At 44.3% G+C, this 27,990-nt stretch overlaps 2 protein-coding genes across 5 annotated transcripts; one reads left to right on the top strand and one right to left on the bottom strand.

Annotated features, from left to right (window-relative positions):
• Positions 1–15,858, top strand: C6H14orf180 (chromosome 6 C14orf180 homolog). 4 transcript variants are annotated; one of them, XM_074542275.1, is made up of 4 exons: positions 34–347; positions 2,626–2,752; positions 4,498–4,524; positions 7,270–15,858. In XM_074542275.1, exons 1-4 carry the CDS (start codon positions 90–92, stop codon positions 7,467–7,469), a joined length of 612 nt encoding a protein of 203 aa, XP_074398376.1. In that variant the 5' UTR covers positions 34–89; the 3' UTR covers positions 7,470–15,858. The 4 variants fall into 4 exon arrangements, with proteins under 4 accessions (XP_074398377.1, XP_074398378.1, XP_074398376.1 ...); XM_074542274.1 differs by having other exon boundaries at positions 53–347; positions 7,267–15,858; XM_074542276.1 differs by lacking the exon at positions 4,498–4,524 and having other exon boundaries at positions 1–347; positions 7,267–15,858.
• TMEM179 (transmembrane protein 179) lies at positions 11,477–27,270 on the bottom strand. The gene is made up of 4 exons (XM_005483290.4): positions 26,553–27,270; positions 22,369–22,506; positions 20,770–20,848; positions 11,477–19,839 (listed from the first exon to the last, which is right to left on the bottom strand). The coding sequence occupies exons 1-4, from the start codon at positions 26,852–26,854 to the stop codon at positions 19,660–19,662; spliced, it is 699 nt and encodes a 232-aa protein (XP_005483347.1). The 5' UTR covers positions 26,855–27,270; the 3' UTR covers positions 11,477–19,659.
• Positions 27,271–27,990: the final 720 nt, after the last annotated feature.

The following is a 27,990-nucleotide window of genomic DNA, read 5'->3' as shown; positions in this document are numbered from 1 at the left end:
CCGCTGCCAGAGCAGCCCTGCTTCCAGCTGCACAGCCAGTGTTATCACTGGGTGCTATTTTTGGCTCCTGAGTACATCTCATCCTTCCCATGCCAGCCCTGGTACAAAGGACACAAACTCTTCTTCCCCCTCCTCATCCTCCTCTCCGCTCCCGTCTGCGCGGTGCCGCTGCCGGCTCCATCCCCCTGCTCAGGGGGCTCCTGAAGCTTTTCCCTGCTCCCTCTCAGCTTCTGGACAAGAGGCTTTCCATCCAAAGCTTCATGTGGGAGGCTTCATGTTGGCATCCAGAGTACATGTCCCAAGTATGTCCAGCCTCCCTTCCTGATCCTAGTGCCAAAGAGCTGCAGGTAAGTCATCTTCTCATGGGGGATGAGGTCCCTGTGTGCAGTGCCCGCAGCTTGCTACAGATGGGTTGTTTTTAGGGTCATAAAATTGCCCAGCTATCACTTAGGTAGGTTTCTAACTCTTGTCACACTATGCTAACACCAGATTTCTGTCTGAGGGGGCAGTGTTCTGTTCATTCCGACAATGCGTAGCTTTGATTTCTGTAAGCTATTAAAGTAGTGAATATCATGAAATCACTTCCTTTTTAAGGTCTGCCTTGGCTAGGTACTATCCAACCAGCCAGCTGTTTCATGTTTTTCTCTTCTGATGTGCTGTCACTGCTAAGTGTTTGGAAAAGCTCATATGGGCAACAGCTGCACTTGGAGTTATAAATTTCTTCAAATAAAAGGTTCAGTTTCCTTGGTCGTGCCACAGGAGAAGCCCTTATAGCTATAATCACCCCCAGCCTGAGCTAGGCTGTGTCTCCCTAAACCTGCTTCATTTTACACAGAATAATCAAATATTCATTATGTGAGTAATGCGTGTGTGTGGCTGTTGCAGAGGGATTGGGGTGGTCACCTGGCAGATGAGAGACCCTGTTCCCAGTGACCGCTCCAATGAATATTTAAGTATCACATATTAAGTATTCATTGGAGCAAGGATAGGAGCAGGCTTCTGCCACCCCCAAGGGAGCTCCCAAACACGAGGCTGTAAAGTCATTCTTTCTTTCTTTCTTTAGCTCAATGAATATTTAATTATTCAAGGCCAAACAAGACAGCTCCAGTGGCAGAGACTGAGATTCCCTGCTCCCATGTGTGCACCATAACTGTGATGATGAGGGCGTGTATATAAGATGTAGCTTTGTATTTCTTTGGACTCAGAAAGAAGTGAAATCCAGGTTTTCCATAACCTGAATGGGGCTTCCAGATTTTTAGCTGCTGAATGAAAAAACACAGAGCTCCAACACACACTGTCCCCAGTCATGAGATAGAGGTGATATGACCCCAGGATGAGAGAAATCATCCTTATCAGTGATGAGATTGGTTTTATGAATCTCTCAGGAGAAGGGATCAAAGACATTCCTCACCCCATGGCAGTTCCTGCTGGCTATGCAATATGTCTTTTGAGGTTATCCAGAATGTGATGTGTAAGAAAATCTATTTATCCCCTTTACTCTGGGGTCTGACACCCCCAGATTGCAGTCACTGGGACCTAATCCTGCTCCTGCAGCCCAAGGAGTGGGTGTGTGAAATGGTGAGCATGGGGAAAGCATCCAACAAGCAGGAAAGGAAATGGCATTTGGGTCAAAAAAAAAGGGTAAAAGTAGGTAATTGAGGAGTAGAAAGATTAAAGCAAGGAGAAGAATTGAAGTAAGGAGCATGCATTCACTGAGTGGGGGAACAAACTACAAAGTGGGGAAAAAGGAAGCAGAGAGAAATCCAGAGGAAATAATAACCTTTATCTAGCAGAGGAACAGAGGGGAGAGATGGAAAGGGCTAGAGAAGATTACTTCAGTCTTAAAATAAAACATTAAGAATCTCTAGCCCTCACTTTGAAAAGCAGAAAATTTGCCATCTGCTCTCTACTGCCAGAGGACAGTGGGTGTCTGAATCAAGGTTCTTTGGATTCACTTTGGGCAGTTGACTGTAGGAGCACTCCCATGCAGAACAGTGAGTTATTAATGTTATTGCAGACCTGTTTATTGTAATTTCAAAGAATCCACAGCATTATGATTCTGTTGTCAAAGACTAAATGTGGTTTCCAAGCCAAAACCAGAGCAACATCATAATTGTTATATTGAAATGCAAATACATTACCTTCTTGTACCCATCAGGAGTGTCCAAACACAAGTCAGCACAGTCCCAGTTGTTGAAATGGTAATGCTGCATTCTGAGTGGAACTGCTTAGCTCAGAACATTTCAAAGGTGCTCCAAATGATACGGTTCATATATTTCGTATCACATTTATGTTCTTCTAAGAACAGCCCAAGGCTGTTGAGCAACCACCTTCAGCGAATATTTTTTACAATTTAGAGAAATCCTTTCTGAACATTTTGCTGTCCATTGCTTTACCTATCCTTTTTCCTGAGAATACAGCTTTAGAGTACTGCAGATCTATGGCAATGTAGGAATATCTCTTTTTGTTTGGCTGTAAATATGACAGTGGTCTGTCCAAGCAGAGGTGTCACACATCATGTCCTTCGAGGGACACAGTAACACAGCCACCAAAGATCAAAACTTCACCCAAATGCTTCAGCCTGTTTGGATGGTCACATGTTTTGTGTTTTGATCCACTCTTTAGACAGATGAGAGCAGCTCTCCTCCTTCCATACTGAGGAAAAGGCCACCTGTGGACCCAGCTGTGGGGGAGAAGCGGAGAGCAGAGCGCAGGGTTCGGTTTCGTGAGCCAGAAGAAGTCATTGAACATGGTATGCTCAAGCTATCAGGAATTTTGGCATGACTTTTCCAGCTTTTAACATCCACCCTGTCTGTCTGTCCACATCAGCTTCCCCCTGTGATAATTTGTGATTTTCAGCTCAGCACAGAGCAGAGGATGGATGATGTTTGCTCTGTGCTCTGCAGAACTGCATCTGGTGCATTGCCTGCCTGCCCTGGGATGGACAGGCTCCTGCCTCACCCTCACCTGCTGTCACAGGGACTCCTGAGTCAGCCCCCACAGGGGTCATTGTACACCCTGGGCCTGGCTGGGCCCCAGGGTTTCCCCAGAGCAATGTTTCCACTCAGCCCAAATTTAAACATAATTATGTCACTGTGTATAACGAGGATGCCACAGAATACAGCAGCAGAGGTCTGAGCCTAGCAGCCAGGATGTAATAACTTCTGCCAACAGAGGCACCCAGGGACTGACACAGCTAACAGAACCTCTGGTCTTTTCATTCATGAGACAAAATATTGCAATTAGGTCAGCTGGGAGTGACCTTCAGGAGAGGCCTGGCACAAGGATCAAGTTTGCACTTCTGCACGTGCTGTATGCCATACCAAATAATAATTGGTGTTACCTTCTGACTTTCCCAAACCCATCCAGCCAAGAAAATTGTATTTATTGGTATAGAACTAAAATTATATGGGTTTGATATGTCAGTTGGTCAAAACACAGGTGGCAGAATGGTAAAATTTCTGTCAGCCACCTGTTTGGACTGCTACAGCTTCTGAAAATAAGGCTTGGCATCTGCTGTGTCTATAAACAGAACTCTCACTTATTGGCAATGCATTGTTTGGGATGCCTCCTGATGCATGAAGGGGAAGCTGTTTCTTGATAAGCTTGTTGACATGGCCTGGGCTTTCCCACCAAAACTGAACTCCTGGAGAGACTCAGGGAGTCAGGCTTAAATTCCTCAAAGCTCATCTGAGTGCTCAGGAGCAGGATTCTGATGGGAATAATAACTCCCTCAGCTCTGTGCCAGGGTCCATGCCCCACACCAGCACTGGGAATCCTGCAGTCAGTCCAGGGGACCAGGCTGGTTACCCCCTGGCTCTGACTTCAGCAAAGCCACTCTGGAGCTCATGCAGGGAGCTGTGAGCATGGAGAAGACTCTGAGACTTTTTTCATGGAGACATGAGAAATGTTCCACCCCATAACTAGTATTCTGTGTTGCAAACAGTCTGTGATTTAGATTATTTGCTGTTTGTCCACACAATATTACTCACATTAAGGCTGGTAAAATGAAGGTTTCTGGCACCACTGAAATTTTTCTGTTTCCAATCCAGGACTTTTCATTCTGGATTGTGTCTGGGCCTGGCTGCCAAGCAGACACATTTCCAGGATATTGTTGATGAAAGTTAGCCTGACAGTGCTTTCTTAACTTTCATTCTTTCAGCCTGCTGGTCTAAATCCTTTCCTTTCTAGGAATTATGTGGAATAGGGAGGGGTTTCAGCAGAGCTGTTTTGTGACCTCTCTGCAACAGCAGCACTCCTGCCTCTGAATTCTCCCACACAATAATTTTTCCTCACTTTCCTGAAGTGCACTTGCATCTGCATATTTGCATGGAGTGGGTAGGTGCTCACCCAGAGCCAAAAGTGGTGTAAGAGGTTGCCCAGCATCTCCAAGGTGGCAGCAATTTCAGATACACTGCTTGGTTCTGGCTTTTCTTGTTCACTCACTGCCAAGAGACCTTTCCAGGCAAGTAAAAACATTTTCATTTTGTTTTCTAGTAATTTCCTGCTGTGACTACATAGTGGGTAAGTTGAATTTTTCACATTATAACTGTGAGCCATCCATAGCATTAACCTGAGTCTGCTTTTGCAGCTGGTGGGATGCACTGTGCAAATACACCCTCCATATGCACAGCAGTTTGTGCTGTCAGTGGTTGCTGCTTTTTCTTCTTAGCATAAGCAGCACAAGGTGCTGATGAGGTCTAGTGCAATTTTAAACAAGACATCTAGTAAGACAAATAGTGGAAACAAAAATTAAATCCCTGAAGCTATTTTTAATTTAAATATAATTAATATGTTTTATGGCATTCAAATAGGTGCAGGTTTCTCACTAAGATATGCAGGGAAAGCACCCCAAGCTAAACAATAGCTCTCCCTGCTGAGTTTTGTATGAGGGGAAGAGACAATTCATTTATATGCTATCAGCAGGGTAGAAATAATAAAAATAATCGGGTTTTGAGGCCTGGCAGCCTCACAAACCCCCAAGCAATGTGGGTTTTGAGTGTATGTGGATATTCTGATGATGGTGATCATTTCTAGAGGGCCTGGGCAACATGCAGCCCTTGCTGTAGGCAGTGAAGGGGAGAGGGGCACCTATACACATGTATATATACATGCACAGAGCTGTACTTTTGGGAGGACAAAAATCGTCTCAGGGAGATGTCCCCATATCCCTCAGCTTTTGCTCCTGTCCAGAAATGGGGGCTGAGTGCTCATGACAATGGTGGCATCATCTAGGGTTGTTATTGGGCTGGAATCAGGGTACTACAGCCAGAAAGGGCCTTGGGGAAAAGCAAATATCAAATATTCTTTAGGCCACAGGGGAAATGTGTAGCCAAGGCAGGAACTGAAACAAAATCTCCCGTATTCAGGTCCAGTGCTCTTCTCAGATGAGTTGCCATGAGACTGGGTGCAGGTCTGTGCTCTTCCAACAAGCAATTTAACCAACAAACTTAAGCATTAAATTTCTAATTGTAATCTAGAAAAGCAAATTTGATTTTCAACACCTAAATGTAGTGATGGGCTGAAGCTGTTGTGAGCATAGCTCATCACAATTTTGCAGCTGAAATTATCCTTCTGCATTAGTTTCTTCTGTTCATGGAGAGAACATATTTCATAACTGAGAGGATATAAGGAAAGCTCAAGTTTACATTTGAGATCTCCCAGAAATTTCACATGGAAAGTTACTTTTTAAAACTTGAAACAGGTTACAAGCACTTCATATGAAAGGGTTGATGTGAAAAGCTGTTTAGCTTCCACAGGAAGGTTTCCCTGCTCCCACGTGTGCTCATCAGCCAAGCCCTACGTTGGAAAAGGCAGGTGGGGCACCCAGCCATGAGCTGCAGCCTGTGGTGAGGGAAATCTCACGAGGGAAACACCAATTCCCAGCTCACAAATCTCTGCAAAACCAGAAGGTGGTGAGCAATTCCCTGGCTAAACACCTTCATATCAACCCTGCATAGAATAATGCCAAATAAACAAATTTATAAAATCTGAAGCCTGCACATGGATAATTTGAAAACAGAAAGAAGGGCTAAATTCAAATGAATAAATTACTTGCTGCAAATAATTCACTCAGGTCTATTATGGGACATTGATTTGGTTTCTGGTTAGCTATAAAATGACTGCCTATTAACATTTTACCTTTTCCCCATACACTTTTTGATGCATTATTATGTGTTTCTGGCTTGGTTTTATGACTTTTACCTTCCTCTCTGTACATCTGTGTGACAGTTTAATTGACTGGTGTGTATTCCAGGGCTCGGAGTAGAAGCTAATTTAAATATGTTACAGCTAATGTTGGCCCTTTACCCATAATAATACACTCCACATTTTTATCTCCTTATTGATTATGTGCATATGGCAGGAAAATAGCTGCACACTATGGGTTTTATTCAGGCATGAATTTGGCTTTATACTGCATGTTTAATACTCTAAGTGCTTTATGAAATAGTGCCGAGCGTGCAATGGCCATGCAGTCAGACAGAGCAGCCAGGGCTGAATCAAAACTGGGTCCCCAAGGCCCAGGGATGGATATAAACAGGCAAGGGCTGGGATGCAGCTGTCAGCAGGCTGAATGCAGCCCTCTGGTTTCCACATGTGTGCTGTGCCCAACCTTTAAACACGTTTGAAAAATATTTTGAAGGCAGGAAAAATCTTTACAGTATCCTCTTGCTGAAGAGCAAGTGCAGAGGATGTTGTGGTGTAATTAGCACATATAGCACTCAAACATAGTGGTTCAAACTGCCAGAGCTTTCTGAACATGCCTCTTGGTTAATGAAGCCATGTTTGGGCTCTTCCCAGAATTAGCAGGAGTCCCAAACAAGCTGACTTACCAGGGAAAAGGACAGAAATCTATAGCTTCTGTCTTTTTTATGGGGCATTTGTGAACATTAAATAATTAGACCAAGTAGCTTCATATTCTCCTATCATTCAACTTAACATTTAGGGTAAAGGTACAAAAAATAATTGCTGTAGGGGAAGTTGAGATCATGCATTAGCTATGCCAATCCTCTTCTTATTGTATATAATTAAACTCTCTAAATGCTCCATTAGATGATATCTTTCATACTCACCACCTTCCATCAGGAGGTGTGACTCACTATCACTTAACTGATGCCTAGAGAAGTGCTCACCACCAGAGCCCTCTGTACCCTGCTGCTGCCACAAAACTGGGACAAAGGCATCAGCAGGGGATCAAATTTGGGAAGCGTTTAAGATGGCACTAAAATAATGCTGCTTCCTTTTTTTCTTCTCATCACCGTTCAGCAGATGACAGGACATCATCTGGATTGCCTGTGTTCCTGTGGCTCTTGTTTTGTGCACTGCTGATCCTTGCTGTGAGTCTCTACTACACCAGCATGAAGCAGGATGTCACAGTCCTGGAGGAATTTCAATCCCGACTTGTCATCTTCTTTCTTCATTTAAGACACGTTGCTCAGAGGTGCTGGACTTGGTTTCTGAGGCAGTAGCAGCATCCTGCAGCCCGACACTGCTGAGAAACATCAGTGCAAAGCTCCCAGCCTACTGCAGCCACATGCAAGGAACACATGAGCATCCACCTCAAAGAACAAGGAAATCACCCCTGCTGTGCACCATCCAGCAAACACTTGCTCTCCTTTTTCCTTCTTTGTTGTTTTCCTTTGTTTCACATCAATGAACATTCATACTAATGCCTTGAGGTCCCACCAAACTCATGCTCCTTCACCCTGAACAGCAAACAAGTATCTGTATTAGGTCACCCAGAGTTTATAAGCTGCTGATATGAGGAGCAAAAGCAGAAAGAGGAATACATTGATCTGTGCAGGCAGCAGCAAACTCAGAAGAAAAGTCTTGTGAGTCTCAGGTCAAGACTTTAGATACCAAACCATCTTTCTCCTCAAGTCTCCAAGGAATTACTCTGCAAAGATTAAAATAAAGCTGAGCCATTGCACAGACACTGCTCTGGTGGCCAAAGGCTTGGCAAGCTGCTGTATTTATACACCTGAAATGATTATTAGTAAAATCCCAGCAAGTGGCTTTCTTGTTTCCTTTCACGCATTTTTTTCATCCATGGGCAAAAGCTGGTTCTTAATGCTTCACTTGACTCCCAGGTGTGAAAAAGAACATGGAAACTCATTTAAACAGAAAATAGTTTATTTGCCTAACATAATAAATAGCAGCATTGAAACCCTGGTTAATCATCACAACAGTAGTTTAATTCTCTGGGTTTGATTCAGTCCATAAACCCCAGAGGCTGACGTGCAAGATTTATGACAGTGCTTGTATTCAGACAGAGGCTATGCCAGAGTATCCAAGGCCTTGTATCATGATAATATGGACTGCTTATGAAGGTGTTGGATGCACAGTTCCTTCATCACTGTCCCACCATACTATGCATTTCTCTAGAAGGAATCCTGTTAATGGAGATCATGTGAAACAGCGCTCTGGGTATCTGAGAGGAGAACAAATGACTGCAAGTTCATGAGCTTCAAAGAATCAGCTCAACCAGCTTTTTAGATCTTAGATTCTGCTCAGATAACACCTGATGTGTGCTTGGGGTTATTTTGTATGGTAAGATTGACATCAGAACCTGTAAGTAAAAGAAAAAGGGAAAAAAATGGGGGGGGGGGGGGACACTGCAGAGAAGATAAGAGATGTCTGCAAGACCTTCACTTATATTCCCCCTGCCATTGCAACCATCAAAAAGAAAAATTGGTGCTTTATTTCTAGTTATTTTTTTTAACAGAGGGCCATACATCTGCCCCAGCAACCTTCTCCCAAGCAGCCCAAGAACTTTAACCAGGAGAGGACAAACAGGAACACAACCTGCAACCTTCTCTCAGGAGCAGAGGGGGCAGCAGCTTGATTGAGAACAAGTCAGAAAAATTGCAGCCAAGACAGAAAGAAAGAAATGCCTTCAGTGGCTGCTCTCCTGCCTCTCCTAAGCTGTCAAAGCCCCAGGCAGGCATTGGACACAGCTGGCCTGGGAAGCAGGGATTGCTCTGGGCTGGGAAGCAGAGGGTGCTGCAGGAGCAGGGTTTGGCTCATGGGCTGTGTGCAGATCACTCAGGTACCCAAGGGTAAAGGATGAGTCCCACCCCTGCTTCCCTCCTCTCTACCCTGCCTCAGCCCTGCTGTTTAGGCAATAAAGAAGAAAGGTTCTAAACCTGTGTGCTGGTGAATCTCTGGGGAAAAGGTTTAGATTGGTACCTGCATGGGGCAGGGGGGTAATTTTGACTTCTGTTTGCATTTTTTGAATGTTTGGCAAATCAGTGATGGTTCTTTTTGTCTCTGGGCTGACTCCTCTTAGGACTGTGAGGGAAAATGTGGAGGTGGTGTGAGGGCCATCCATGTGTCACCTTTCTCCTTTCTACACAGCTCCCCAGTGCATGGAGAGAGCACCACTTTACACTGAGCCTGCTATTAAAGGAAAATGTCCACGTTCCTCTTGTTGGGGCACAAATTACTGGTGTGATGGAGAACTGCTATCACATCTGGGCTGTCAGGGATATTTAGCAGAGGAACAGCTATTTTTGGCTTTTGTATTGGCTCTGTTTGGGACTGTTTTGAGCATGGGAAAAGGCAGCAGTCAAGTTATCTTGAGAGCACTGCTGAGGTCTCACCATGGCTTTACAAGGTCTCCTGGGTCAGGATTGTTTACTGTGCTCAGTCAGATACTTGGCAGGCAGCAAAAAGCCAAACTAAAATTGCCTTGAAGCCAGAAGGTTTGAAATAAATGAAGGCTAAAACCTGTTTCTGGCAGAGCAGTGGCATCTTGTAGGTGAAGAAACTGAAGCTAAGAAAGTCATTGCATGTGGGAGTGAATGAAGTGGGTCAACAACATGACTGGGAATAGGAGAAAAAGTTCTATTCCTGGGCCTGCATTTCTTTACTGCTGCACAACTTCACTCTGGACTTACCTCTTTTATTTCCTTCTCACGGTGAAGCTCTTTTTCCATCCATCCATACTGCATAAACACACACAACCCCCTTTCCCCCTCTGCCCCTTCATTCTTTAGCCATCACAGCTTTATCCTCATCACTGTGAGCTGGATATGATTTCTCCTTATTCTTGTTCAATTGTGCTTTTTCTGGGTGTGACACCTTTGGGAGTTTGGCTCTCTAAAGTTAAATAAAATTATCCGTGTTGGGTAATAATCCCCTTGCTGGCCATGCTGGGCAATATTTGCCTTCAGTACAACTCCTGAGAATTTTCCAATAGAAGTAAAAAAGAGAGAGAGGTCATAATTTATTGCAAAAGGTGGAGATGCTCACCTGAATTCACACTGGAGCCAGCCTGGTGAATTGCTTGAGAAGTCAAAAGTGCTGCATCCAACCAGCTCTGGGCAATTGTGTAATGAATGTAATTGTACTGTAAATATATGAATTGTAAATGACTGTGTTTTAGATAGAAAGGGCTGAAAGAGGGAGTGATGTAGGACAGGACCTGTGGTGCAGTTTTTGAAGCAGACAGTGGTAGAGGCATTCCCAGGAGCAGTGTCAGGATGGCAGGAGACAAAGGCCAGGGAAGAGCAGCAGGTCTGTGCATGACAATGGGCTAATTGCAGTCCCTAGGGGTAGAAGTGCTGCTTAAATCCCCTGATGCAGTGAGTATGTAACTAACACACAGCAGAAACAAGCAGACCACAGCAGAAGAAGGGTAAGTGTTGTTTTGACAGTGTTCAGCACATTCCTGCAGTGTGAACGGATGGAGGGCAGCTGCCAACACCCTCTCCAGGCACATCGACAGCACCTGATTGCAGCAGCAGCAGGATCCATACCCACAGGATCACAGGAGATAGAAAAAGACACAGAGAGATGACACTGGATGGTTTTGCATTAACCTTTTGATGCACTCAGCATTAGCACCAGTGAAAGGCAGTCCCAAAGACTGCCTCGAGTCTCCTTCCTTCCCTTCATCTCTCCAACCCTGATGATCTGGAAATGAGCCCATAGCAGCAATTGTAATTGTCATTTCTGCCTTTTGCCACTTAGAAACAAGAAGAAGAGCTGGCAGCTTGGCACTATAAATGAGAGTTACCAACTGCCCTCAAGGAATAACTCAGGAACCTCTAAGATAATAGTGTGGACTTGTTTCTTATTAATTCCTTGCTCCAAAATAGCTGTTGGGAACCTTTATGCCCACCTCTGAAGAGAAAGACTGATGCTGCATGAAGGAAATTAACCAGCTGGCATTTGGAAAAATGGCCTGACCATGCAGCCTGTGGTCTCCCCTTACATTTGGTAACAAACCAGCTGCATGTTGACACAAGACCATTTTCTCCTTGTCTCCAATGGCATTAGGGTGAACTGCTGGAAGAGTATCCAAAAGGGCTCAGGCAACTGAGGATGGTTGGGCATACCCTTAACTACACAAGTTGTGGCATGGAGAGGCTGGGGAATGACTACAAAGACTCTATCACTGACTTTGAGAACATTTTTTTAATCTTATATCGTAACAATTTAAATTCATCTTCAAAGAACAGGCACAGAAACATTGAATTTTCAAATAATTTATTTTTATATTTCACCAAATCATAAAAAGCCGATGCACTGTTCAGCAAAAAGCATCAATATATAAAACACATTAACTCATTATCAGTAATGCTGGAGAGTACCACATACACTGAACCCAGTCCAGCTCCTACTAAAGCCACAGGAAACTCAGTGACTGCACTAGCAGAAGGATTGGATTCAGTATTTTTCTTTGCTGGGTGTTTACAAAGAACTGTATTAAAACGCTAGTAAAAAGCTTCCCTTTTGAGACTGTATCAAAACAATAATAAACCTCACTCCCTTTCTGGTTTTGTCAAACACATGCAATTAAAGCAGTCATTACACTGCAAAAGACCATACAAATAAACAGAGATAATATTAAAACAGGCCAGGCTCTACCCTCAGTTTGCGTGGACTGGTGTAGCTGCTCACAGGATAATCTATGTACACTGGTGAGGGATCTGCTCTTCAACTGCTTTCAGTGGTTAAACAAATTATGAAAAAGTGTTCTGTTTTCTCCCCAAATACCCACTGTAGGAACTTCTCAAGCAGCATTAAAAAAAAATTTAAACACTTAAAATTGGATCATCTAGACTCTTACAAAGCTTTTCCCAGGTGGCTGTAAGATACAGGAGCTCATGAATTCATACATCAGAGGTCGCATATTTCAGAGAGGCTGAAATGCTTTCAGGCTCTGAACTGACTTACAAGCAAGAAAGATCTGCTTCAGATCTTTGCAGGTGGTACACACAAAACCGCTAAACCTTTTAAAATCATGGGAGCTAATGAGCTGTCCTCACAAATGCCAACTCTACAGAGATTTGGGAACAGCCAGTGCTTCCCTGGGCAAGTCAAGAGCTGCACTGGACAAAGGGCAGTAGGGTATCTGGATCTGCTTTCCTCCAAACCTGGTGGCAATGTCAGCACCTTCACACCAGATACCTGCACAGCTGGCACAGCTGGCTCTCTCCAGAAGCTGACTTAAGGTCAGCACATGCTTCAAGAGGATGCTCTGCAGTTTGTGAGGCCACACAAGCAGGTAGGGGCTGAGCAGGCCAAGCAGAGGCTGAAACAAGTGTCAATACCACTCCCTCCTGTCACAGCCCAGAAGCTGAAATCCCTCACAGGAAATGCACTGTTCAGACTGATGCCATTGTCCTGTCATACCTCTGTTAGGAAGGGATGTGAGAGACAAGACCCAATCAGCTTGATAGCAATAAAATCCTCCCTGAAGTTTGCAGGAATGTTTTTGGAGATTAAAGGAAGCAGAGAGAGGAAACTTCAGTAGAACTGTTGGGGTGTTTTGTAATTTTTGTTCTGGTTATAAACATTCAAAAACCTCTCTGGAGAGTACTTCAGATCACAATATATTGATTCCTCAGTTGTGTAGCTTGGGCTGTTTTAATTAGAGTGTGTTTGACCAGAATTGCTCTGATGCCATCAGTGTGCACTGGCTGTGGACCCCAGTGGAGTGGTGCCCCCCAGAAGGATTCTGTTGAGTACAGAACTGCTCAGCACCCCAGAGCAAAGGGGCTGCCTGCTGCTCTCAAAGAATGGGGTTTAATAAGGAGGCTGCCAGAAGCTTATGAAGGCAAATGCTGGACCCTGTTTCAACAACCATGGCTAAAAGTGTTGCAGCAGCCTAGAAAATGGAATGGATTCACTGACGCAACCCAGATCCTGTGTGTTCCAGGAAGATGTGCTGTGTTTCAGACACAACCTGATGGATTTCACAATGTTAATTGGGAGAAGTAATTCTCTCTGCTGCAGGAGAGACGGGGTGAAGAGTTCTGGACTGTGTAATGTGGGATACCATGACAGTTTTCAAACAGTTTTTTTATGGTTTAACATAGCACTCATTTAATTCCACCAGGTTCCTGGAGAGACTGGTGGCACCAGCCTTGGAAACCTCCCAGAGCAACACATCACCCAAATCAGGCCTGGCTTATGTAAAGGGAAGGGTTCAGTGGCACAATCCAGAGAGGTTGAATGAGAACAGGGAAAATCCTTGACTGCTTTTCTTAATTTTTTGACAAAATTTTCCACAGAGACTGCGATTTTTCTCACATTCATAAATACACTTCAGAGTCTGTATCCACAGTGGAGTCAAATTTGCCCAAATCTAGGGGGAAACAAGGAGAAAATAAGGAGGAGATAAAGAGTAGTTTAGTCTCAGGACAGTTTACCCACTTGTGTGAGAAATCATCCAAGATGCCAACAGTACTTACAAATCATCATTCTCACCTCCTGGCAGGTTGGCTCAACCCTCACTTTACAACACAGTCCAGTGGCAAGGGGGAATAAAACCTTCTCTCATTGGGTTTCCACCACATACAAAAAATTCCAGCTATTTCAGTGCGCAGCTCTTGCTTCCAAGTAGTTTATCTCCTTGATAAACACCAGAACCAGCACTTTAAATAATTGTTATTTAGGAATTTCAAGCCAAGTAGAAGAGCTCCAGCAGGAGGATTCAAGGGGGATCGAGGATAAGCTTTCATGTCTAACAAATTGCTGTTGATGTCTTTTTATATTAGTGAGAAAAAATAAATTAAAAAATCCCAAACCAAAATTTTATCATTATTTGACCAATGCAAAGTGCTATTCACACAGCACTTCTCAGTACTTATGCCTGGTTTTTAGCAATGAGGATTTTACAGCAAGCTAATAAGCATTAAATCCTAAATCCTTTAGCTGTCTATGGAAATAGAATTTAGACTCTCACATGGATTCAGGTTTTTTTCTCTACTGTGTGCAATAACAGTTCAAGCAGTTTCAGTAGCTGTGAGGTAGAGATCTTTAAGCACTGGAGTGAATACATTCACAATTTATGTTTGCAATAGCAGTTCAATTACACTCTTTGGCATGGACAAAAAAAACTAAAGAGAAAGCATGGCTATGCTAATACTCTTCCCAACAACAGGATAGAAAAACATTCGTGAAGTGCCTGCTCTGAAATAAAACAGTACTTGCAATACCTTAAGTAAATTCTGTTCTAACCTCCTGTTTGCTCAGAAACAAAGATAGTTTTTCTGAGAGATTGCAGTTCCCTTCTACATCAGGAGAGCATCAAAGTGCTGTTTTCTATGCAGCTCTTTACTTCATAAATCACAGAGTTGAATTTTGTCATTTAAAAAAAGCCATTAAAAACAAATATTTAGGTGCATATATGTGAGTACTAAAATACAGCTCAGGATAGTTTTCTTCCTTCTTATGGAGGACAAAAATAGGAACACGTACTCTTGAAGTACTAACGCTATGAACAGAAATAGGTTGAAAACAATTTCTGTGCTTAAGAAGTTACATGAGCATTTTGTCACTGTAGGTAAAGCCTTCCTCTTTTCCCAGATTGCCTAACCAGAAGGAAAGGATATTTGTGGTCCCCAAAGCAAGCATTCCAAGAGATAAAAATGGGCTCTTTCCATCAGTAAAGGAAATGGTCTGAGGCACAGATTTAGGATCTGGACACAGCCAGCATGCTCATTCACTCAAGGATACTTGGGCCATTGATACAGAAAAAACCAGAAGTTTTATCATAATCCAGATTGGTTTTTCACAAGGTACTGTTAGTCTTTCCAGTATAAATTACTGTCTGGATTTTTGTAAAGTTATAATTTAAATGGTAAAAGTGATTTTACATGCAATATATTTGAGAAGGTTCGGAAAAGGGAGATGATAAAACCCACCTACATCCAATACCAGGTTTGTGTGCAACGTAACTGTAAATTGTGAGCTCCTCTTCCTTGCAACTCTGCTTCCATCCTGAACACTACACAGGTTAAATCAGCAGTGTTCCATACTGGAGAGTGAAGGCCTTGAAGGGAAATCTGACTCTGAGGATTAATTTATTCTAGCAGCAGGATGTTACTCAGATAAAGGGGAATTAAAACACCTCCAAACCTGTATTAGAAACTCATTTCAGCCTTTGGCAGGTTATGCATTGGCCAGTGCTCTCCAACTCTGCCCACATCAATTCCACCTCTGGGTATCATAATAACCATTGCATTGCATGAGTCCCAGTGCTGAGTAAAAGGAAATGTACACACTTAAGGCATTCTAACAACTACTCCAGCCAAAGCTGCTTGTTCAGAGAAGAGCCTGTATCCACATCACAGAAGAGCAGTGGAACTGGCATTTCTCTGCATACATTGTACACACACAGAGAATGCTTTCATGACAAGGTCTGTACACTCAATCATCCATCACTGGTTATTATAACACCTCCTTTTTTAAGGGGCCATAGAATCACTGCTATAGTACAAATGTGTCCTTCAGTTTTTACAGTAAATCATATTGCTCTTATTTTTGTGATTCCCACTGAAATTTCCCAGCTGAAAGATGCCTCATGAGTTAGCGGTATGAGATGTTTTTAGCATGAATGAGGAAGTTCTGTTCCAAAAGATGCCTCCTATTGTTTCTCCATTATAAAAAAAATAATAATAAACAGCACTGACCTAAAAGCTCAAATGACACTTGTTAGCTCAGATTCTCCTAGCCCAATGAGGACTGCTGGCAGGGAATTGGTGGGGAATTTAACCACAGATGGTAGCCAGAAAATTTATTTGGTACAACAGAATAATAGCGTGGCAACAGCCCAGTGCCTTGGAAAGGCCACAAAGCTTTTCCCCCTTGCAACATGTGACAATAAATAAATAAATAAATAAATAAATAAATAAATAAATAAATACAGTATAAGTTCCATACAGTGTTCTAGTTCTTTGAATACAACTCTTGCTAGAGTGTTCCCTGCCCTTGGACATGGCAAATTAAAGGTATTGAAATGTCACAGAAATGCCAAATTTGATTCAGCCCCACGATATGCTAGCTGGCAATGGGTGACTAAAATCAGGCGTCAGAAATGTACAAAGGAGAGAAGTGCATGAGAGAGAGCACAGGTAGGTATGAGTGTGTATAAACTATACCACAAGTAGGTATGGATGTGTGCATAAATTACAACACAGGCAGGTATGGATGAGTGCATAAATTATACTACAGGTAGCTATGGATGTGTGCATAAATTATACCACAATTCTTACCCATTTCCAGTTTGGCACCACCAGCTTGGCCTGAGTGCCTAAGCTTTAGGAGAAGAGGTTGCAGAAAACTTAGTGCAAATAAAAAACACCAAGTGTGTCCAAAAACTGGGAGTTGCAGGATACCCTTCCTCCCTTTGGGTCAGCCTTCTCACTACATGCTCAGCCTTCTGACTCACACAGGGGCTTCCATCAAAAACAGCTCTGCTTTTAAGCATCACTGATCTTGTCAGGGGGTACCAGCTTTGGTGAAGGCAGGGAAGCTGTGAAAACCAGACTGGCAAGGGAAAGCTGTGAAAAACAGCCCCATTCACATGGGACTCATAGGAGAGCTTCACCCTCTTTCCATTTTGCATGGCAACTCCAAACCCAGGACCAGTGTTTGCTGCTTCTCATGGAAGTGGAAAGGCGGAAAAAGACTTTGAGACAGGAGAGGTAGAAGCAGAGCACAAGCTCCAGACAGCCTCAGCCACAAGCTGCATCCTCTCCATCAGAAGCAGAGACAAGACTTGGGCCTTGGTACCTCAGATCAAGAACCACAAGAGGACACTTGTTATCTTCTGCCTCGTGGTTCTTCAAACCCTCAGGAAAGGCCAGGATGGGATGACCAGTGGATGACCAGTGGTCCCAACCCACACCTCATTTCAGCCTAAGCCTGATTTGGCATATACATAAAATACATTAAAATATATTACAAAGCAGCATCATGGTTCCACACAAGGAGTAAGGCAAGCACTGAAGTAATTTGTGGGAAGAGACATCACTGCTGAGTGGAAGTGAGACTGCCTTTTACAGCTGTAGAAACTGGGGAAACCCTGGAAACAGGCTAATTTACAACACCCAAGCTCCTCTTCAGGGTATGAAGAAGGACATTCCCTGGCACGGGACTCAGGTACTTGCTAGAGTGTATCTCCTACTAGAGACAGAGTAATTTAGGTTGAAAAAGGCCTCTAGGATCATCCAGTCAAACCATTAACCTGGCACTGACAAAGTCAGCACTAAACCATTTCCCTCAGTACCACATCCACCTTTCCTTTAAATACACCCAGGGATGGTGACTCCACCACTTCCCTGGGCAGCCTGTTCCAGTACTTGACAACCCTTTCAGTGAAGAGACTTTTCTTAATATCTAAATTATTAGACAAAATGAATTTTTAAAAAGGCACTCTGACAGTCCTGCTATCCGAATTTTAAATTGGCAATAATTAGCTTGATCTCTGATTCCCTCTCCAGGAGTCTTCCTCTGATGTCAACTCCCAACCACAAAAAAAAAAAAAAAAAAAAAAAATATGCCACTGCTTTAAAGCTTTCAGAGGAATTGCATTCTCTTGTGGGCAGAAATCATGCTGAAGAACAAGGCCTCTCTATAGAGAGCTGTGGCTATAAGCAGTGTTCAGCTGGGGCTGTAAGCAATATTCACAGGGCTGGATTACTGCTTAGGGCCCATGGAGGGTTTTTTCTCTAAACCTATGAGAACACTTTGGCACTTAAATACAATGTCAGATTTTATGCCCTAAAATGCTTATTAATTGAGGGATTTTTCATGACATGAAATTCTGTTTCAATGAAATGCTTAAGCTGGTACTTAACTAAGCATCAGAGAGTCCCTAGTAGCCAACAGTAAATCTGCATGGCTGTGCTAACCCCAGGCTTGAGCTCTGATGTGGGAGAAGCCAGCTGTCCTCTCTCCCCTCATTCTGATTTACCAGGTCATATAATCATGTGTGGTTTGCACTTCTCTTACAATAAATTCAGTCTCAATTCAAACACAGGTACCACAGGCAGTGTCAGCATATTCCCAAAAAATCTTCAGTCCAAACTTAGTTGTTTGCTTAAGTTTTCTGCTGATTTGGGGTCTTCTGTGCAATGTGTACCTGGGGATAAATGCTTAATCCTAGCACAGCTTTACTTCTCTGCCATGCAAATCCCACACTCCTCTGAGTGACTCTTCTTAATTATCAGAGCTACCTCTGATCTCAACAATCCACCTGATTTGTTGAAGCACTGGCCAAATAAAACTGAAAGCAACAACACAGTCACCAGTGAGCTTTGTGTAAACAGCAATTCTTCATCCTTTTCACAGCAAAATTTATCTGCCCTGGAACTCCTGCCCATGAGTGGGGAGAATGGACCCATTCAGCACTGAACTATCAATAAAATAACTCAGCTCTTTGAACTCCTTGCTATGTTTATATATAGAAACCTACAATGCAAATGATTACAGTAATTTTGCACATCCTATATGAAATAAATATCACAAATAAATTCTAATATTCAAAACAGAATAGTATACAATGTTAGGGACCAAGTTACATTTATAAATGCACAAGCATTATTACTATCTATTCAGCTTAATTTCTTAGTATGCAAGCTCCAGCAATTTCTAGCTACAGTTCACTTCAGGAGTCATAATAAATGCTGCTCATGCCAAAATCTAAGAAGAAACAAAGTCACAACCAGAAAAAAATGTTCTCCTTCATCCTTCCATATTATACACAGTTTTTGACAGGTGCTATAATAATAAACGGGTTTCATGGAATTCATTAACACTGTCCAATATTAAATATCAAGTCTGGAACACAGGTCTCTATGTTTGAAATAAAATCAGAGCAGGAGCAACATGTTTGTCAGCACTGCATCCACACACAGCAAAAGCAGAGACAGTGAGAGCATCCCAACCAGAGCTGCAGTTTCCCAGGATAAAAACACCACAAGGGGCAGCTCCACTGTCAAAAGGGAGGAGAGGGAGAGGGGAGGCACTGAATTCAGCTCCAGTTACATCTATTGTTGAAGAATGGTTTGAAGAAATAGCCTGGATGCTGTAGCCTGGTCTTGCCAGCTCAGTCCTCAGAAATGTCCCTTGTCCCAAAAGACAGCAATGGCACGTGGGAGCTCTGCTGACAAGGGCAGGTTACAAATTTTGCCTGCACAGGACAGAAAGTTTGCTGTGCCACAGGCACATAGGGCAGTTCATTCTCTTTATCTTAATATCAGTATTTCTGCCAACAATTTCTCATGGGGGAAGTGAGTAATTCACAATTACGTTTCATTTCAGGAAAAGAAAAGATCTCACACACTCAATACCCTGACTCAGCTTCAGCTCACATTACTGAATAATAAAATCTAGATCCTGCCCTGGAAATTTGCTTACACTTTAGATCATGCCACTTTTGTCATCTTGCAAAGAGGATCGTGAAGGGGATCTTCCTAGCAGCAGCTCCTTCTCATGGATCAGGCTGTCTAGCAGATCCTCCTGCCTGTAGTTGTGATAAACCTTCAGGAAAGCCAGGATGGTAATTGCCAGCCAGGTCAGCCAGGCAGCCCAGAGACCAAACTGGAGAAGGAAAGAATTCATAAAGAGGTCAGGACAGTATTGTGGAAACAAAGTCAGCTGTCCAGGTGATTATGCAAACCTCAGCTGGACCAAAACCCATGGAGTCATGCCAAATCCAGCGAGTCCTGGATGCTTCATGTAAAGGAGTCACTTTTATGGCATATTTCATTCCTAAATGCAGTTATGCCCGAGCTGGACATCTAGAAGCCAATGCTGGCAACAAAGACAAAAAACTGGCTCATGCCCAAGAGGCAGGGTTACCTTCAAGGAATGTTCCAGGCAGGCTAATGCCTCTGTCCATGTGGGATAACATAAGCTTTTGTAAGGGTACAGCCCTGCAGGGATGGGCCTGTCATCCCTGCAAAATTACTATGTGCTCATGTCCCAGTGTTCACTGGCTGATCATTGGCTTGGAGCTAGAATATTCAATAGAAAGGTCTGAGAGCCTTAGGGGTCTAATTCTCATGGATCCATCAGAAAACAGCCCTATCTGAATAATTAAATCTTTGCTTATTTTCAATGGCCAATTTATATAGGTTAGGTGATCTCAGTCAAAGTCAAGGAAGGCAAAACTAGGAACCCCACAGCATGGTGCAGGCCAGAAGTTATTTTGAACAGTAATGAGGAGATCCAGGACACCTGAGTGCTGCAACTTTTGCAGACCTGATCCTTTGGATGAACAATGAGTTTTCTGTCATGATTAACAAGATCAGTGGTAGGGTGAAACTTTGACATATCTGTACTCAAAACTGTCTGTTTTGAGTTTAAAAGGCAAATGTGCCCATCACTATCATTCTGATTCAGTACTTACTGAAGTCAGTGGAAACATTCCCATTGATTTCTGAGAATGGTAGTTCAGCTCCAGCAACCCCAGGTCAATAAGCAAATGGCAAATTAACTGGAATAGAACCATGACTTAGTCTGACCTACCTGTGCAATAGCAAATTGGTCATAGAAAGCAGAGTTTTCCAAGTTCAGCTCAAGATCTATATCCTGCAACTCTTCACAGCTACCCAGAAAGGCATTTGGAAGGAAAAAACAAAAGAAAAAAATTAAAATATTCTAGGTAAACCAAATATAAAATGAAACAACATAATCAATGTATTTTGAACAGTCACAATGGCACAATCTCTCAAAAGATGATTAAGTTATTGCAATCATCATGTTGTTTGCTGATCTTCTCTAAAACTAAGATAAGAATTACTTTCTTTTACAAAAAAAAATCTTGTAAGTGATTACACAAATCTTTCATAAGTGGAATTGTGATAGTTATTATGAACAGCATCCTTGATCCCCTCTTTCCCACTGCCCCCTCGCCTCCCACAGATTTGCCCCTGGCATCACCCCAGGTTGGTTGTTTCACCCCTCAATGAAACAAAGTGTATGATCCTCTGTTACCTTTTGACTTCATCAGGAAAAGCCTCAGAAGAAGGAATTGTGTTTTTGTTTCAGATGCTCCAGCAAGGAGATGATACTCTGATGGTAAGATAGGGGCTGCCTACAGATTTTACAAATAACTTGGACCATTTTTGGTGTGAAAAATATCCCAGGATTTTGAGGTTGTCATTCTACCTCTTGGTTGATTTCTGCAGCCTCTTCTCTCTCCTTTTCAGTGCTGTCGGTCATCTCAGGTTCTTACCCGAATATTCGATTAGATGCTTTTTGTAATTGAATTTTTAACCGAATATTCGAGTAATTCGATTAATCGTTGCAGCCCTAAACAGAACATTCACTATGGCATTTTACAACATATGACAATGTGCAGCAACATAAATGTATGCTTCAAGTAGTACATATATTCAAGATCATATGACATAAAATGTCACATTTTCCTCTCTCTTCATCATTATTTGTTTGACAGGAGCAAATCTTCCTTGACTTAGCATGTTCCCTATAAGGAGCATAAGCATCGTGGGATACACTGGGCCATTTTAGGAGCTGTACATTTTGTGACTGCAACAAAGCATCAGCCATCTGTACTTTGCACTTACAAAGTGCTTTCCATCCTGTGGCTCTCAGGGCATCCACAGCATCACTACAAGGCAAGGAATTCTACCCCAAATGGTTTTTCTGATGATGAGCTGTGGCACAGGCAGGATAAGTGACTTGCCTGGTGTCACACAGTGGGCTGGGGGCAGAACCAAGACTGCAAGCCAGGAATCCTGGCCCCCAGCCCCCTGCCCTGCTCACAAGGCCACACTCCCCCCACTCTTAGAAAACCTCTAAATCTAGCATTCCTTTGGAAATAAAAAACAAAATTAACACAATGGATTTGTTTTTGATGTGATCACAACCACAAAATATGATGGAAACACATTTTTCTTTGTGGGCTTCTAAATAAACAAACAAAAAGACGTTTGATTTGCTATGTTTTGTTCCACATGAAAAAACTCTGGATTTTCATATTACAGATGCCTTCTCCCCCTTGCTCACCTTGCGTGTCATAACTACACTTTGTAACACCACAGCTCAATTGTGCCTATTTGAAAAAAAAAATAAAAGGAATAAAATGCATTCTTCAATACTAACCTATTTGGCATGCTTCCTTTTTCAGTAATTGCATCACACCACATGTTAAATCCTACACTCACTATAGTGCTGGCAATAAATGTGATGAACACCACAAAGGCGCTGATCAGCAGATTCAGGAAGGCGTAAAAGAAAGAGCTGTAATAAAAGGGAAGAAAAATGTAACTCATAAACAGCTGAAACACAACATCAGCAGTCTCTGTAAGCAGCAGAGTGGGCTCAAAGATATCAGTTTCCATTTAAAACACATCTTGAATTAACAACGCCTAATACATTGAAACACTATGGGCTCGATTTTGAGTCACACTACCTTCACTTGAAAATGCTTTTGATTTTGATTTCTTTTTTAAACATAAGAAGATGTGGCTTTGTATAATGAGTGGTGATTGTTCATACACAATGTGGCTTTCATTAGCTGCAATGATGAAAATCACCACTGTTAAAATAAATGTCATTAGCTCAAATTATGTAGTAACTGCAGCTAAAATTATTACATGGCTTAAGTGATAATTGGGACAAATATTGCTTAGAAGAGGGAAACTAAAAATAAAAAACACAGAACTGATAGCTATAATCACTTTAAGCAATGTAACACAAGGTACTGCCATCACAGGACACGAATCTCAGTTTTATGGGCAATTTGCAGAGCAGGCCAGATTCTCCCAGGATTTCTCTGGCTTTGGTGTCAGTATGCTGTGTCTGCCAGCTGAATGTCAACTTCTCTCAGCCCCATTAAATCTGCCCCAGCAGGGCCTGCCCTGAGCACGTGCAGTGTTTGGAGTGGGATGGGTGAGATGCTTACAGATTTCCCACAGGGCCATGGAATCCCTCTCTCATTCTCACTCTTTAACTCCTCACTTGAATTTTAGCTGTGAAAAGTTTCTAATCCCAGTCACCCAGCAAAACCCTTCTCTACTTGAAACTTCTCCAAGTGGCTGTTTAGAATAGGACACCTTGGAATTTGACATTATGTAAAAACTGGACATCTGCTCCAGGTTGGGGAAAGACTGGCATCTCCAGGAGGCAGGTCATCCTATTCAGTGTGTGGTAAAAATGAATATGACAAATTTCTCACCAGTGCCACTCATTGTGCTGGTGACAGAATGAATCTACTTACCCCAGAGAAGAAAAAAAAACCTTCAGTCATTTCTTTTCCCTGGTTGCTCATCAAATGAAAAGCCAAGAGGCTTTTTAAATAAGTGTTTGAGTCCTGGAAGGCTCTGGACAATCCTCATTTCTACAGGTTATACATGATGCATTTGTGACCTCAGGAGAACTTCTTTAAAATGAGATGAGGAAGCAATTATCAGCAGAGTTAGGATGTTTGCTCTGGGTTGATGAGGCCCTAGAGGGACTGTCTAGGTTCTCTCCAAAGTAACAGTTGTTCCACCCCAAGACTGATAGAAAAGTGAAATAAAACACCTTCAAGAAGTGCCCCTAGAGACTGTAATGGGTGCTGGATGCCAGGACACCTGACTTCTGGATGAACAGTAAGCTGAATCCTGCTCTGGTTTAGCTGGGCTTGGTGAAGTAGATCAGCTCAGCTCTGCTGGGTGCTGGGTCACCCACACAGTGGCAGCTGCTGTGAGATTCCAGATTTCTGCATGTTCTCTGCCCTGACTTCACACCCAGCCTGGATTTCATCCCAAGCCTTGCTGAAGTCAGGTCATATCCTCTGTGTGCACCTTAGCATGTAGTGCTGGCCTGGGAGGCAGAAAAGACTTGAGCTGCTCACAGAACAAAACAGACCTGGAACCAGAATTAGTAACAGCTCTAGAAAAGGAGCAGTTCTCAGGACTGTTCAGTGGGTCATCACAGCCCAGGATCTGCAGTTCTCCCTCTGTTTCCTACCCTGCAGCAAGAGAGGTTCCATGGTCCAGGATCTGACTTTCCACTGACAAAGCAGGGCTCAGCCTTGCACCTGATTTGCATCTGGCAAGAAAAACCATCACCAGTGCCAGGGCATCCTGATAGACTGCTTATATGGATCTCTAGATTACCTGATTTTTCCTCCTTAGATTAGAACTTCAAGCTATGCATTACAGATTGAGTGAATGCCCTTTAATAATGAATATTTACACCTGAAGTTGCTTTGCAATCCTAGCAATGAAGTATCTGAGTTGTACCTCTACCCTTCAGCTGAGCTGAAGAGCCCCAGGCTGCCAGGGCAAGGGGTGTTGAGACCCTTTTAAGGTTTTTAGCCATCATAACTGCTAGAAAATAATCAGTGAGCAATCATTCAAAGCCATTGGACATGGAAGATGCAAAGGGTGCTAACCAACCCTGACTGCCTTGGCTGGCCCAGGAGCAGTGATCCTCCTCGACAGGATCATCAGTTATGACATTCTGGCTCTCCTTCAGCTACCTCTAATCAGAACAAACAATTATCATGGGTGGTGAGGAGCTCACATTTATCTCTCCATCCAAACAGAAATGGTTTTCCACCCATTTGAACCATTAAAAAATGGCTGACTAAAATCAGGACAGCATGAGCCCTGCCTGCTTTTCATATGGTGGCTGATGTGGAGCAGGACAGACTTTCCTTCTTACCAAGAAAATGCTGTTCCCAAGCATCTTGCCATGTTGTACGCTCCTGTAGCCTTCTGTGGGTATCTCATTATCCCAACTTGCTTTGTCTTTGTTCCCCATCACCCCACAGCCCTCTGCCTTTCTTGTCTGGAGCAGCTTTGAACAGTGCTATACAACTCCCAAAGGAGCCTGAAGGAGCTCCTGAAGGGACACTTTTCAGGGGCCTGCCCAACAGTTTTGAAGATAACAGCCACTTTTGGAAGCAGGCCAAACATCTAATCCAAATGTCACCATAACAGGGTTTTCACTGCTGGTTTCTTCCAAAAATAAGCTAGCATTGAGATTTAATTAACCCTCTACATATATTGGATCACTAGAGGAAGCTGAACTCAAAGATATTAAGAACTATGTGGTTGTATTTAGTGTAAGGTATGTTTAAATATGGAATAAGTTTCTGGTCCTCACTAACTGCATGATGTTTGAGTATTAGACAGGTTGAGAGTGGTTGGAAAGAGCCAGAAAGACAACACTGCTACCCAGTCTCCAGGGTTACCAAGCCCAGATGTAACAGCCCCTTAACTCAAGAAACCTCTAGACCAAACAGACCTGGATGGGAATGACTCACCCTTGGCAATGTTCCTAAACCATGGGGAAAATATTTTCCTAGTTTAGACAGGCACCAGTGCATTGTCCAGCCCTGGCCCTGCAGCATCTGGGTTACCTGCACCAGGATCTCTGCCCTCTCAGGCCACCAGAGAGGCAAGCACAGAACATCACAGAGCTCCTGAGCTGCTGCCTGGCCCACCAAGCCTCTGAGTACCCCTGCCTGGGGTGGGATGCTGTAGAATCCTTCCCCACACTGCTCCAGGATGCCCCTTGGTTTGTGTGACACAGGAGCCACCCCTCAGTGCCACCCTGAGCTACTGCAGGAGAAGATTGTCCCTTGGTTTGTGTGACACAGGAGCCAGCCCTCAGTGCCACCCTGAGCTGCTGCAGGAGGGGATTGTCCCTTGGCTGTGTGACACAGGGACCAGCCCTCAGTGCCACCCTGAGCTGCTGCAGGAGCACTCAGCATTGCTCTCATGCTGTAACCAAGCAATAGTCGTTGTCTGCAGTAGCTGCCATGTACACAGCAAAAGCAGCACCAAAATGAGAGGGGAGGCACCAGCTTCTGCCTTCTGGCCCCACACACACAACCACATTGTTTCAAGGTTTTTCACAGGCCCAGTGCACACCTGCGAGGCCTCCTTTGGCATGGATGTGTAGTGAGACCGTGGTCAAGAAGCCCCTGCGAGCCCCAGCCTCCATCATCACCCCACAGACCTCAAATCCTCCCAGGCCCACTCCCCACAGCCCCCAAATCCTTCCATGCCCACTGCAGCTGCGTGCCCACACTGGACTGCCAAAGGCCTGTGGGTGGGTCTGAAACCTCACCCCACAGAAGCATCCCATGGTGAAGGCCCTGGACACGGCTGGGGGAATGCCTGGTGTGTGACAGACAGACAGACAGACAGGGGTCAGACACCAGCTCTCCCCAAACCCCTCTGGGCAGCCTGATGACCTGGATGATGCAAACCCCAGAGCTTCACCCCCAGGCTGCTCCCACATGCCCAGGCTGTGGCAGGGACGGGCTGATGATCCCCAGGGATACTCACTCCTCGTGCCCTTTGCAGAGGAAGAAGAGGGTCCTCCAGGCCTGCACTGTGGCCAGCAGCAGGGACAGGAGCCCGGTGAAGATGCTGAAGCGGCAGGCGGCCTCAGGCCCCCACTCCTGCACCGTGAAGCGCTGCCGCTCCACCGTCAGGTTGGCGTTGAGCCACATGCCCTCGGTGAAGAGCAGGCAGCGGCCGTGGAAGTCGTTGCCATTCTCGGAGAGTGGCACCACCACGATGAAGCTGAAGAGGAAGGCCAGGAAATAGCAGATGCACTGAGCGAAGAGGAAATTGCTGAGCGCCATGTCCGCGGCTCTGCGCAGGCAGAGGGAGGAGGGAAGGGTGGAGAGAGGGATGGAGGAGGAGGGATGCAGGAGGGAGGGGTGGAAAGAGGGATGCAGGAGGGAGGGATGCCGGAGGAGGGATACACGAGGGAGCGATGTAGGAGGGAGGGATGCAAGAGGGAGGAGTGGAGAGAGGGATGCTGGAGGAGGGATGCTGGAGGGAGGGATGTGAGGTGGGAAGCGGAGAGGATGGAGGGATGGAAGGAGGAAGGCAGGCTGCAGCAGTAGGCGGTGGGGAGGGAAGGAGGGAGGGAGGATGCGCAGTGCAATGCAATGGATTGCGGTGCGGTCCGATGCCTCCTCCGGACACGGCTGCTCCCTCGCCCGCAGCCCGAGCTGCCCCTGTGAATGGTTTCGAGGCTTGGAGGGGAAGAGGGGAGAGGAGAGAGGAACAGCTGTTGTGTTTTCTCTTCGGGAAAATCTGGCTGTCACTACCCTCTGGCGCCCAGGGGGTTAAATCAGTCCGTGCGTCTCCAGCAGGGCTGAGGACCGCCGGTGGGGGATCCCCCAAAAGACACAGGACACTGATGTCACTGATGTCAGCACCCTGTTGATTGCCATCACACACACACAAATACCCCAAACCAGCTGACTGGCCTCATCCTAGCTGCTGGATCCCAGGAAATTTTGACCCAAGTTTGTAAAAATCTGGCCAGCAGCCTCTTAGGGGCTGCCTGGGGTTGGGATCAGCTGTGTTACCCCCTGGCTGGCAGGTGGAGCAGGGCTGGAAGAAAATAACCTCAAGCAAGTTCCTGCTGGTCATCAAGCTGAGAACAGAGCAGCACAGCAAGGGGACATTGCTGTCCAATACATGGCAGGAACAGATGGCATTTCATTCCTGGGGCTGAGTAGCTGCCTGCCCCATACCATGCTTGGGAAGACACCAGAGCAGCCCCTCGGCTGTAGGGCCCAAAACTGCAAGGCCAGGATGCCAGAAAGCAAAAGGCATCAAAAAGGGGAATGTGAGTTGTGCTCAGCTCACTCTGGCACAAAAATCCAAATTAAACTGTCCTCAAGTTATAGTTTCCCCACAATCCCAATTTCATTTTTCCATCTTGACATGAATCCTCTCTCCAGCACAAGGCATCACAATTAAT

This window comes from Zonotrichia albicollis, chromosome 6, assembly GCF_047830755.1.
Source record: "Zonotrichia albicollis isolate bZonAlb1 chromosome 6, bZonAlb1.hap1, whole genome shotgun sequence".
NCBI lineage: Eukaryota > Metazoa > Chordata > Aves > Passeriformes > Passerellidae > Zonotrichia > Zonotrichia albicollis.
This window is presented reverse-complemented; position numbering and strand designations above follow the sequence as displayed.

Bases quoted from the DNA above. Each gene is read 5' to 3' on its own strand.
- TMEM179 (XM_005483290.4), bottom strand. From the start codon at position 26,854: ATGGCGCTCAGCAATTTCCTCTTCGCTCAGTGCATCTGCTATTTCCTG. The intron at 20,849-22,368 runs GTTAGTATTGAA...CTTTCTGGGTAG, and splicing joins AAAGGAAGCATGCCAAATAG to CTGTGAAGAGTTGCAGGATA. The intron at 19,840-20,769 runs GTAGGTCAGACT...TTCCTTCTCCAG, and splicing joins ACCAATTTGCTATTGCACAG to TTTGGTCTCTGGGCTGCCTG.
- C6H14orf180 (XM_074542274.1), top strand. From the start codon at position 90: ATGCCAGCCCTGGTACAAAGGACACAAACTCTTCTTCCCCCTCCTCAT. The intron at 348-2,625 runs GTAAGTCATCTT...TCCACTCTTTAG, and splicing joins CTAGTGCCAAAGAGCTGCAG to ACAGATGAGAGCAGCTCTCC. The intron at 2,753-4,497 runs GTATGCTCAAGC...TTTGTTTTCTAG, and splicing joins AGAAGAAGTCATTGAACATG to TAATTTCCTGCTGTGACTAC.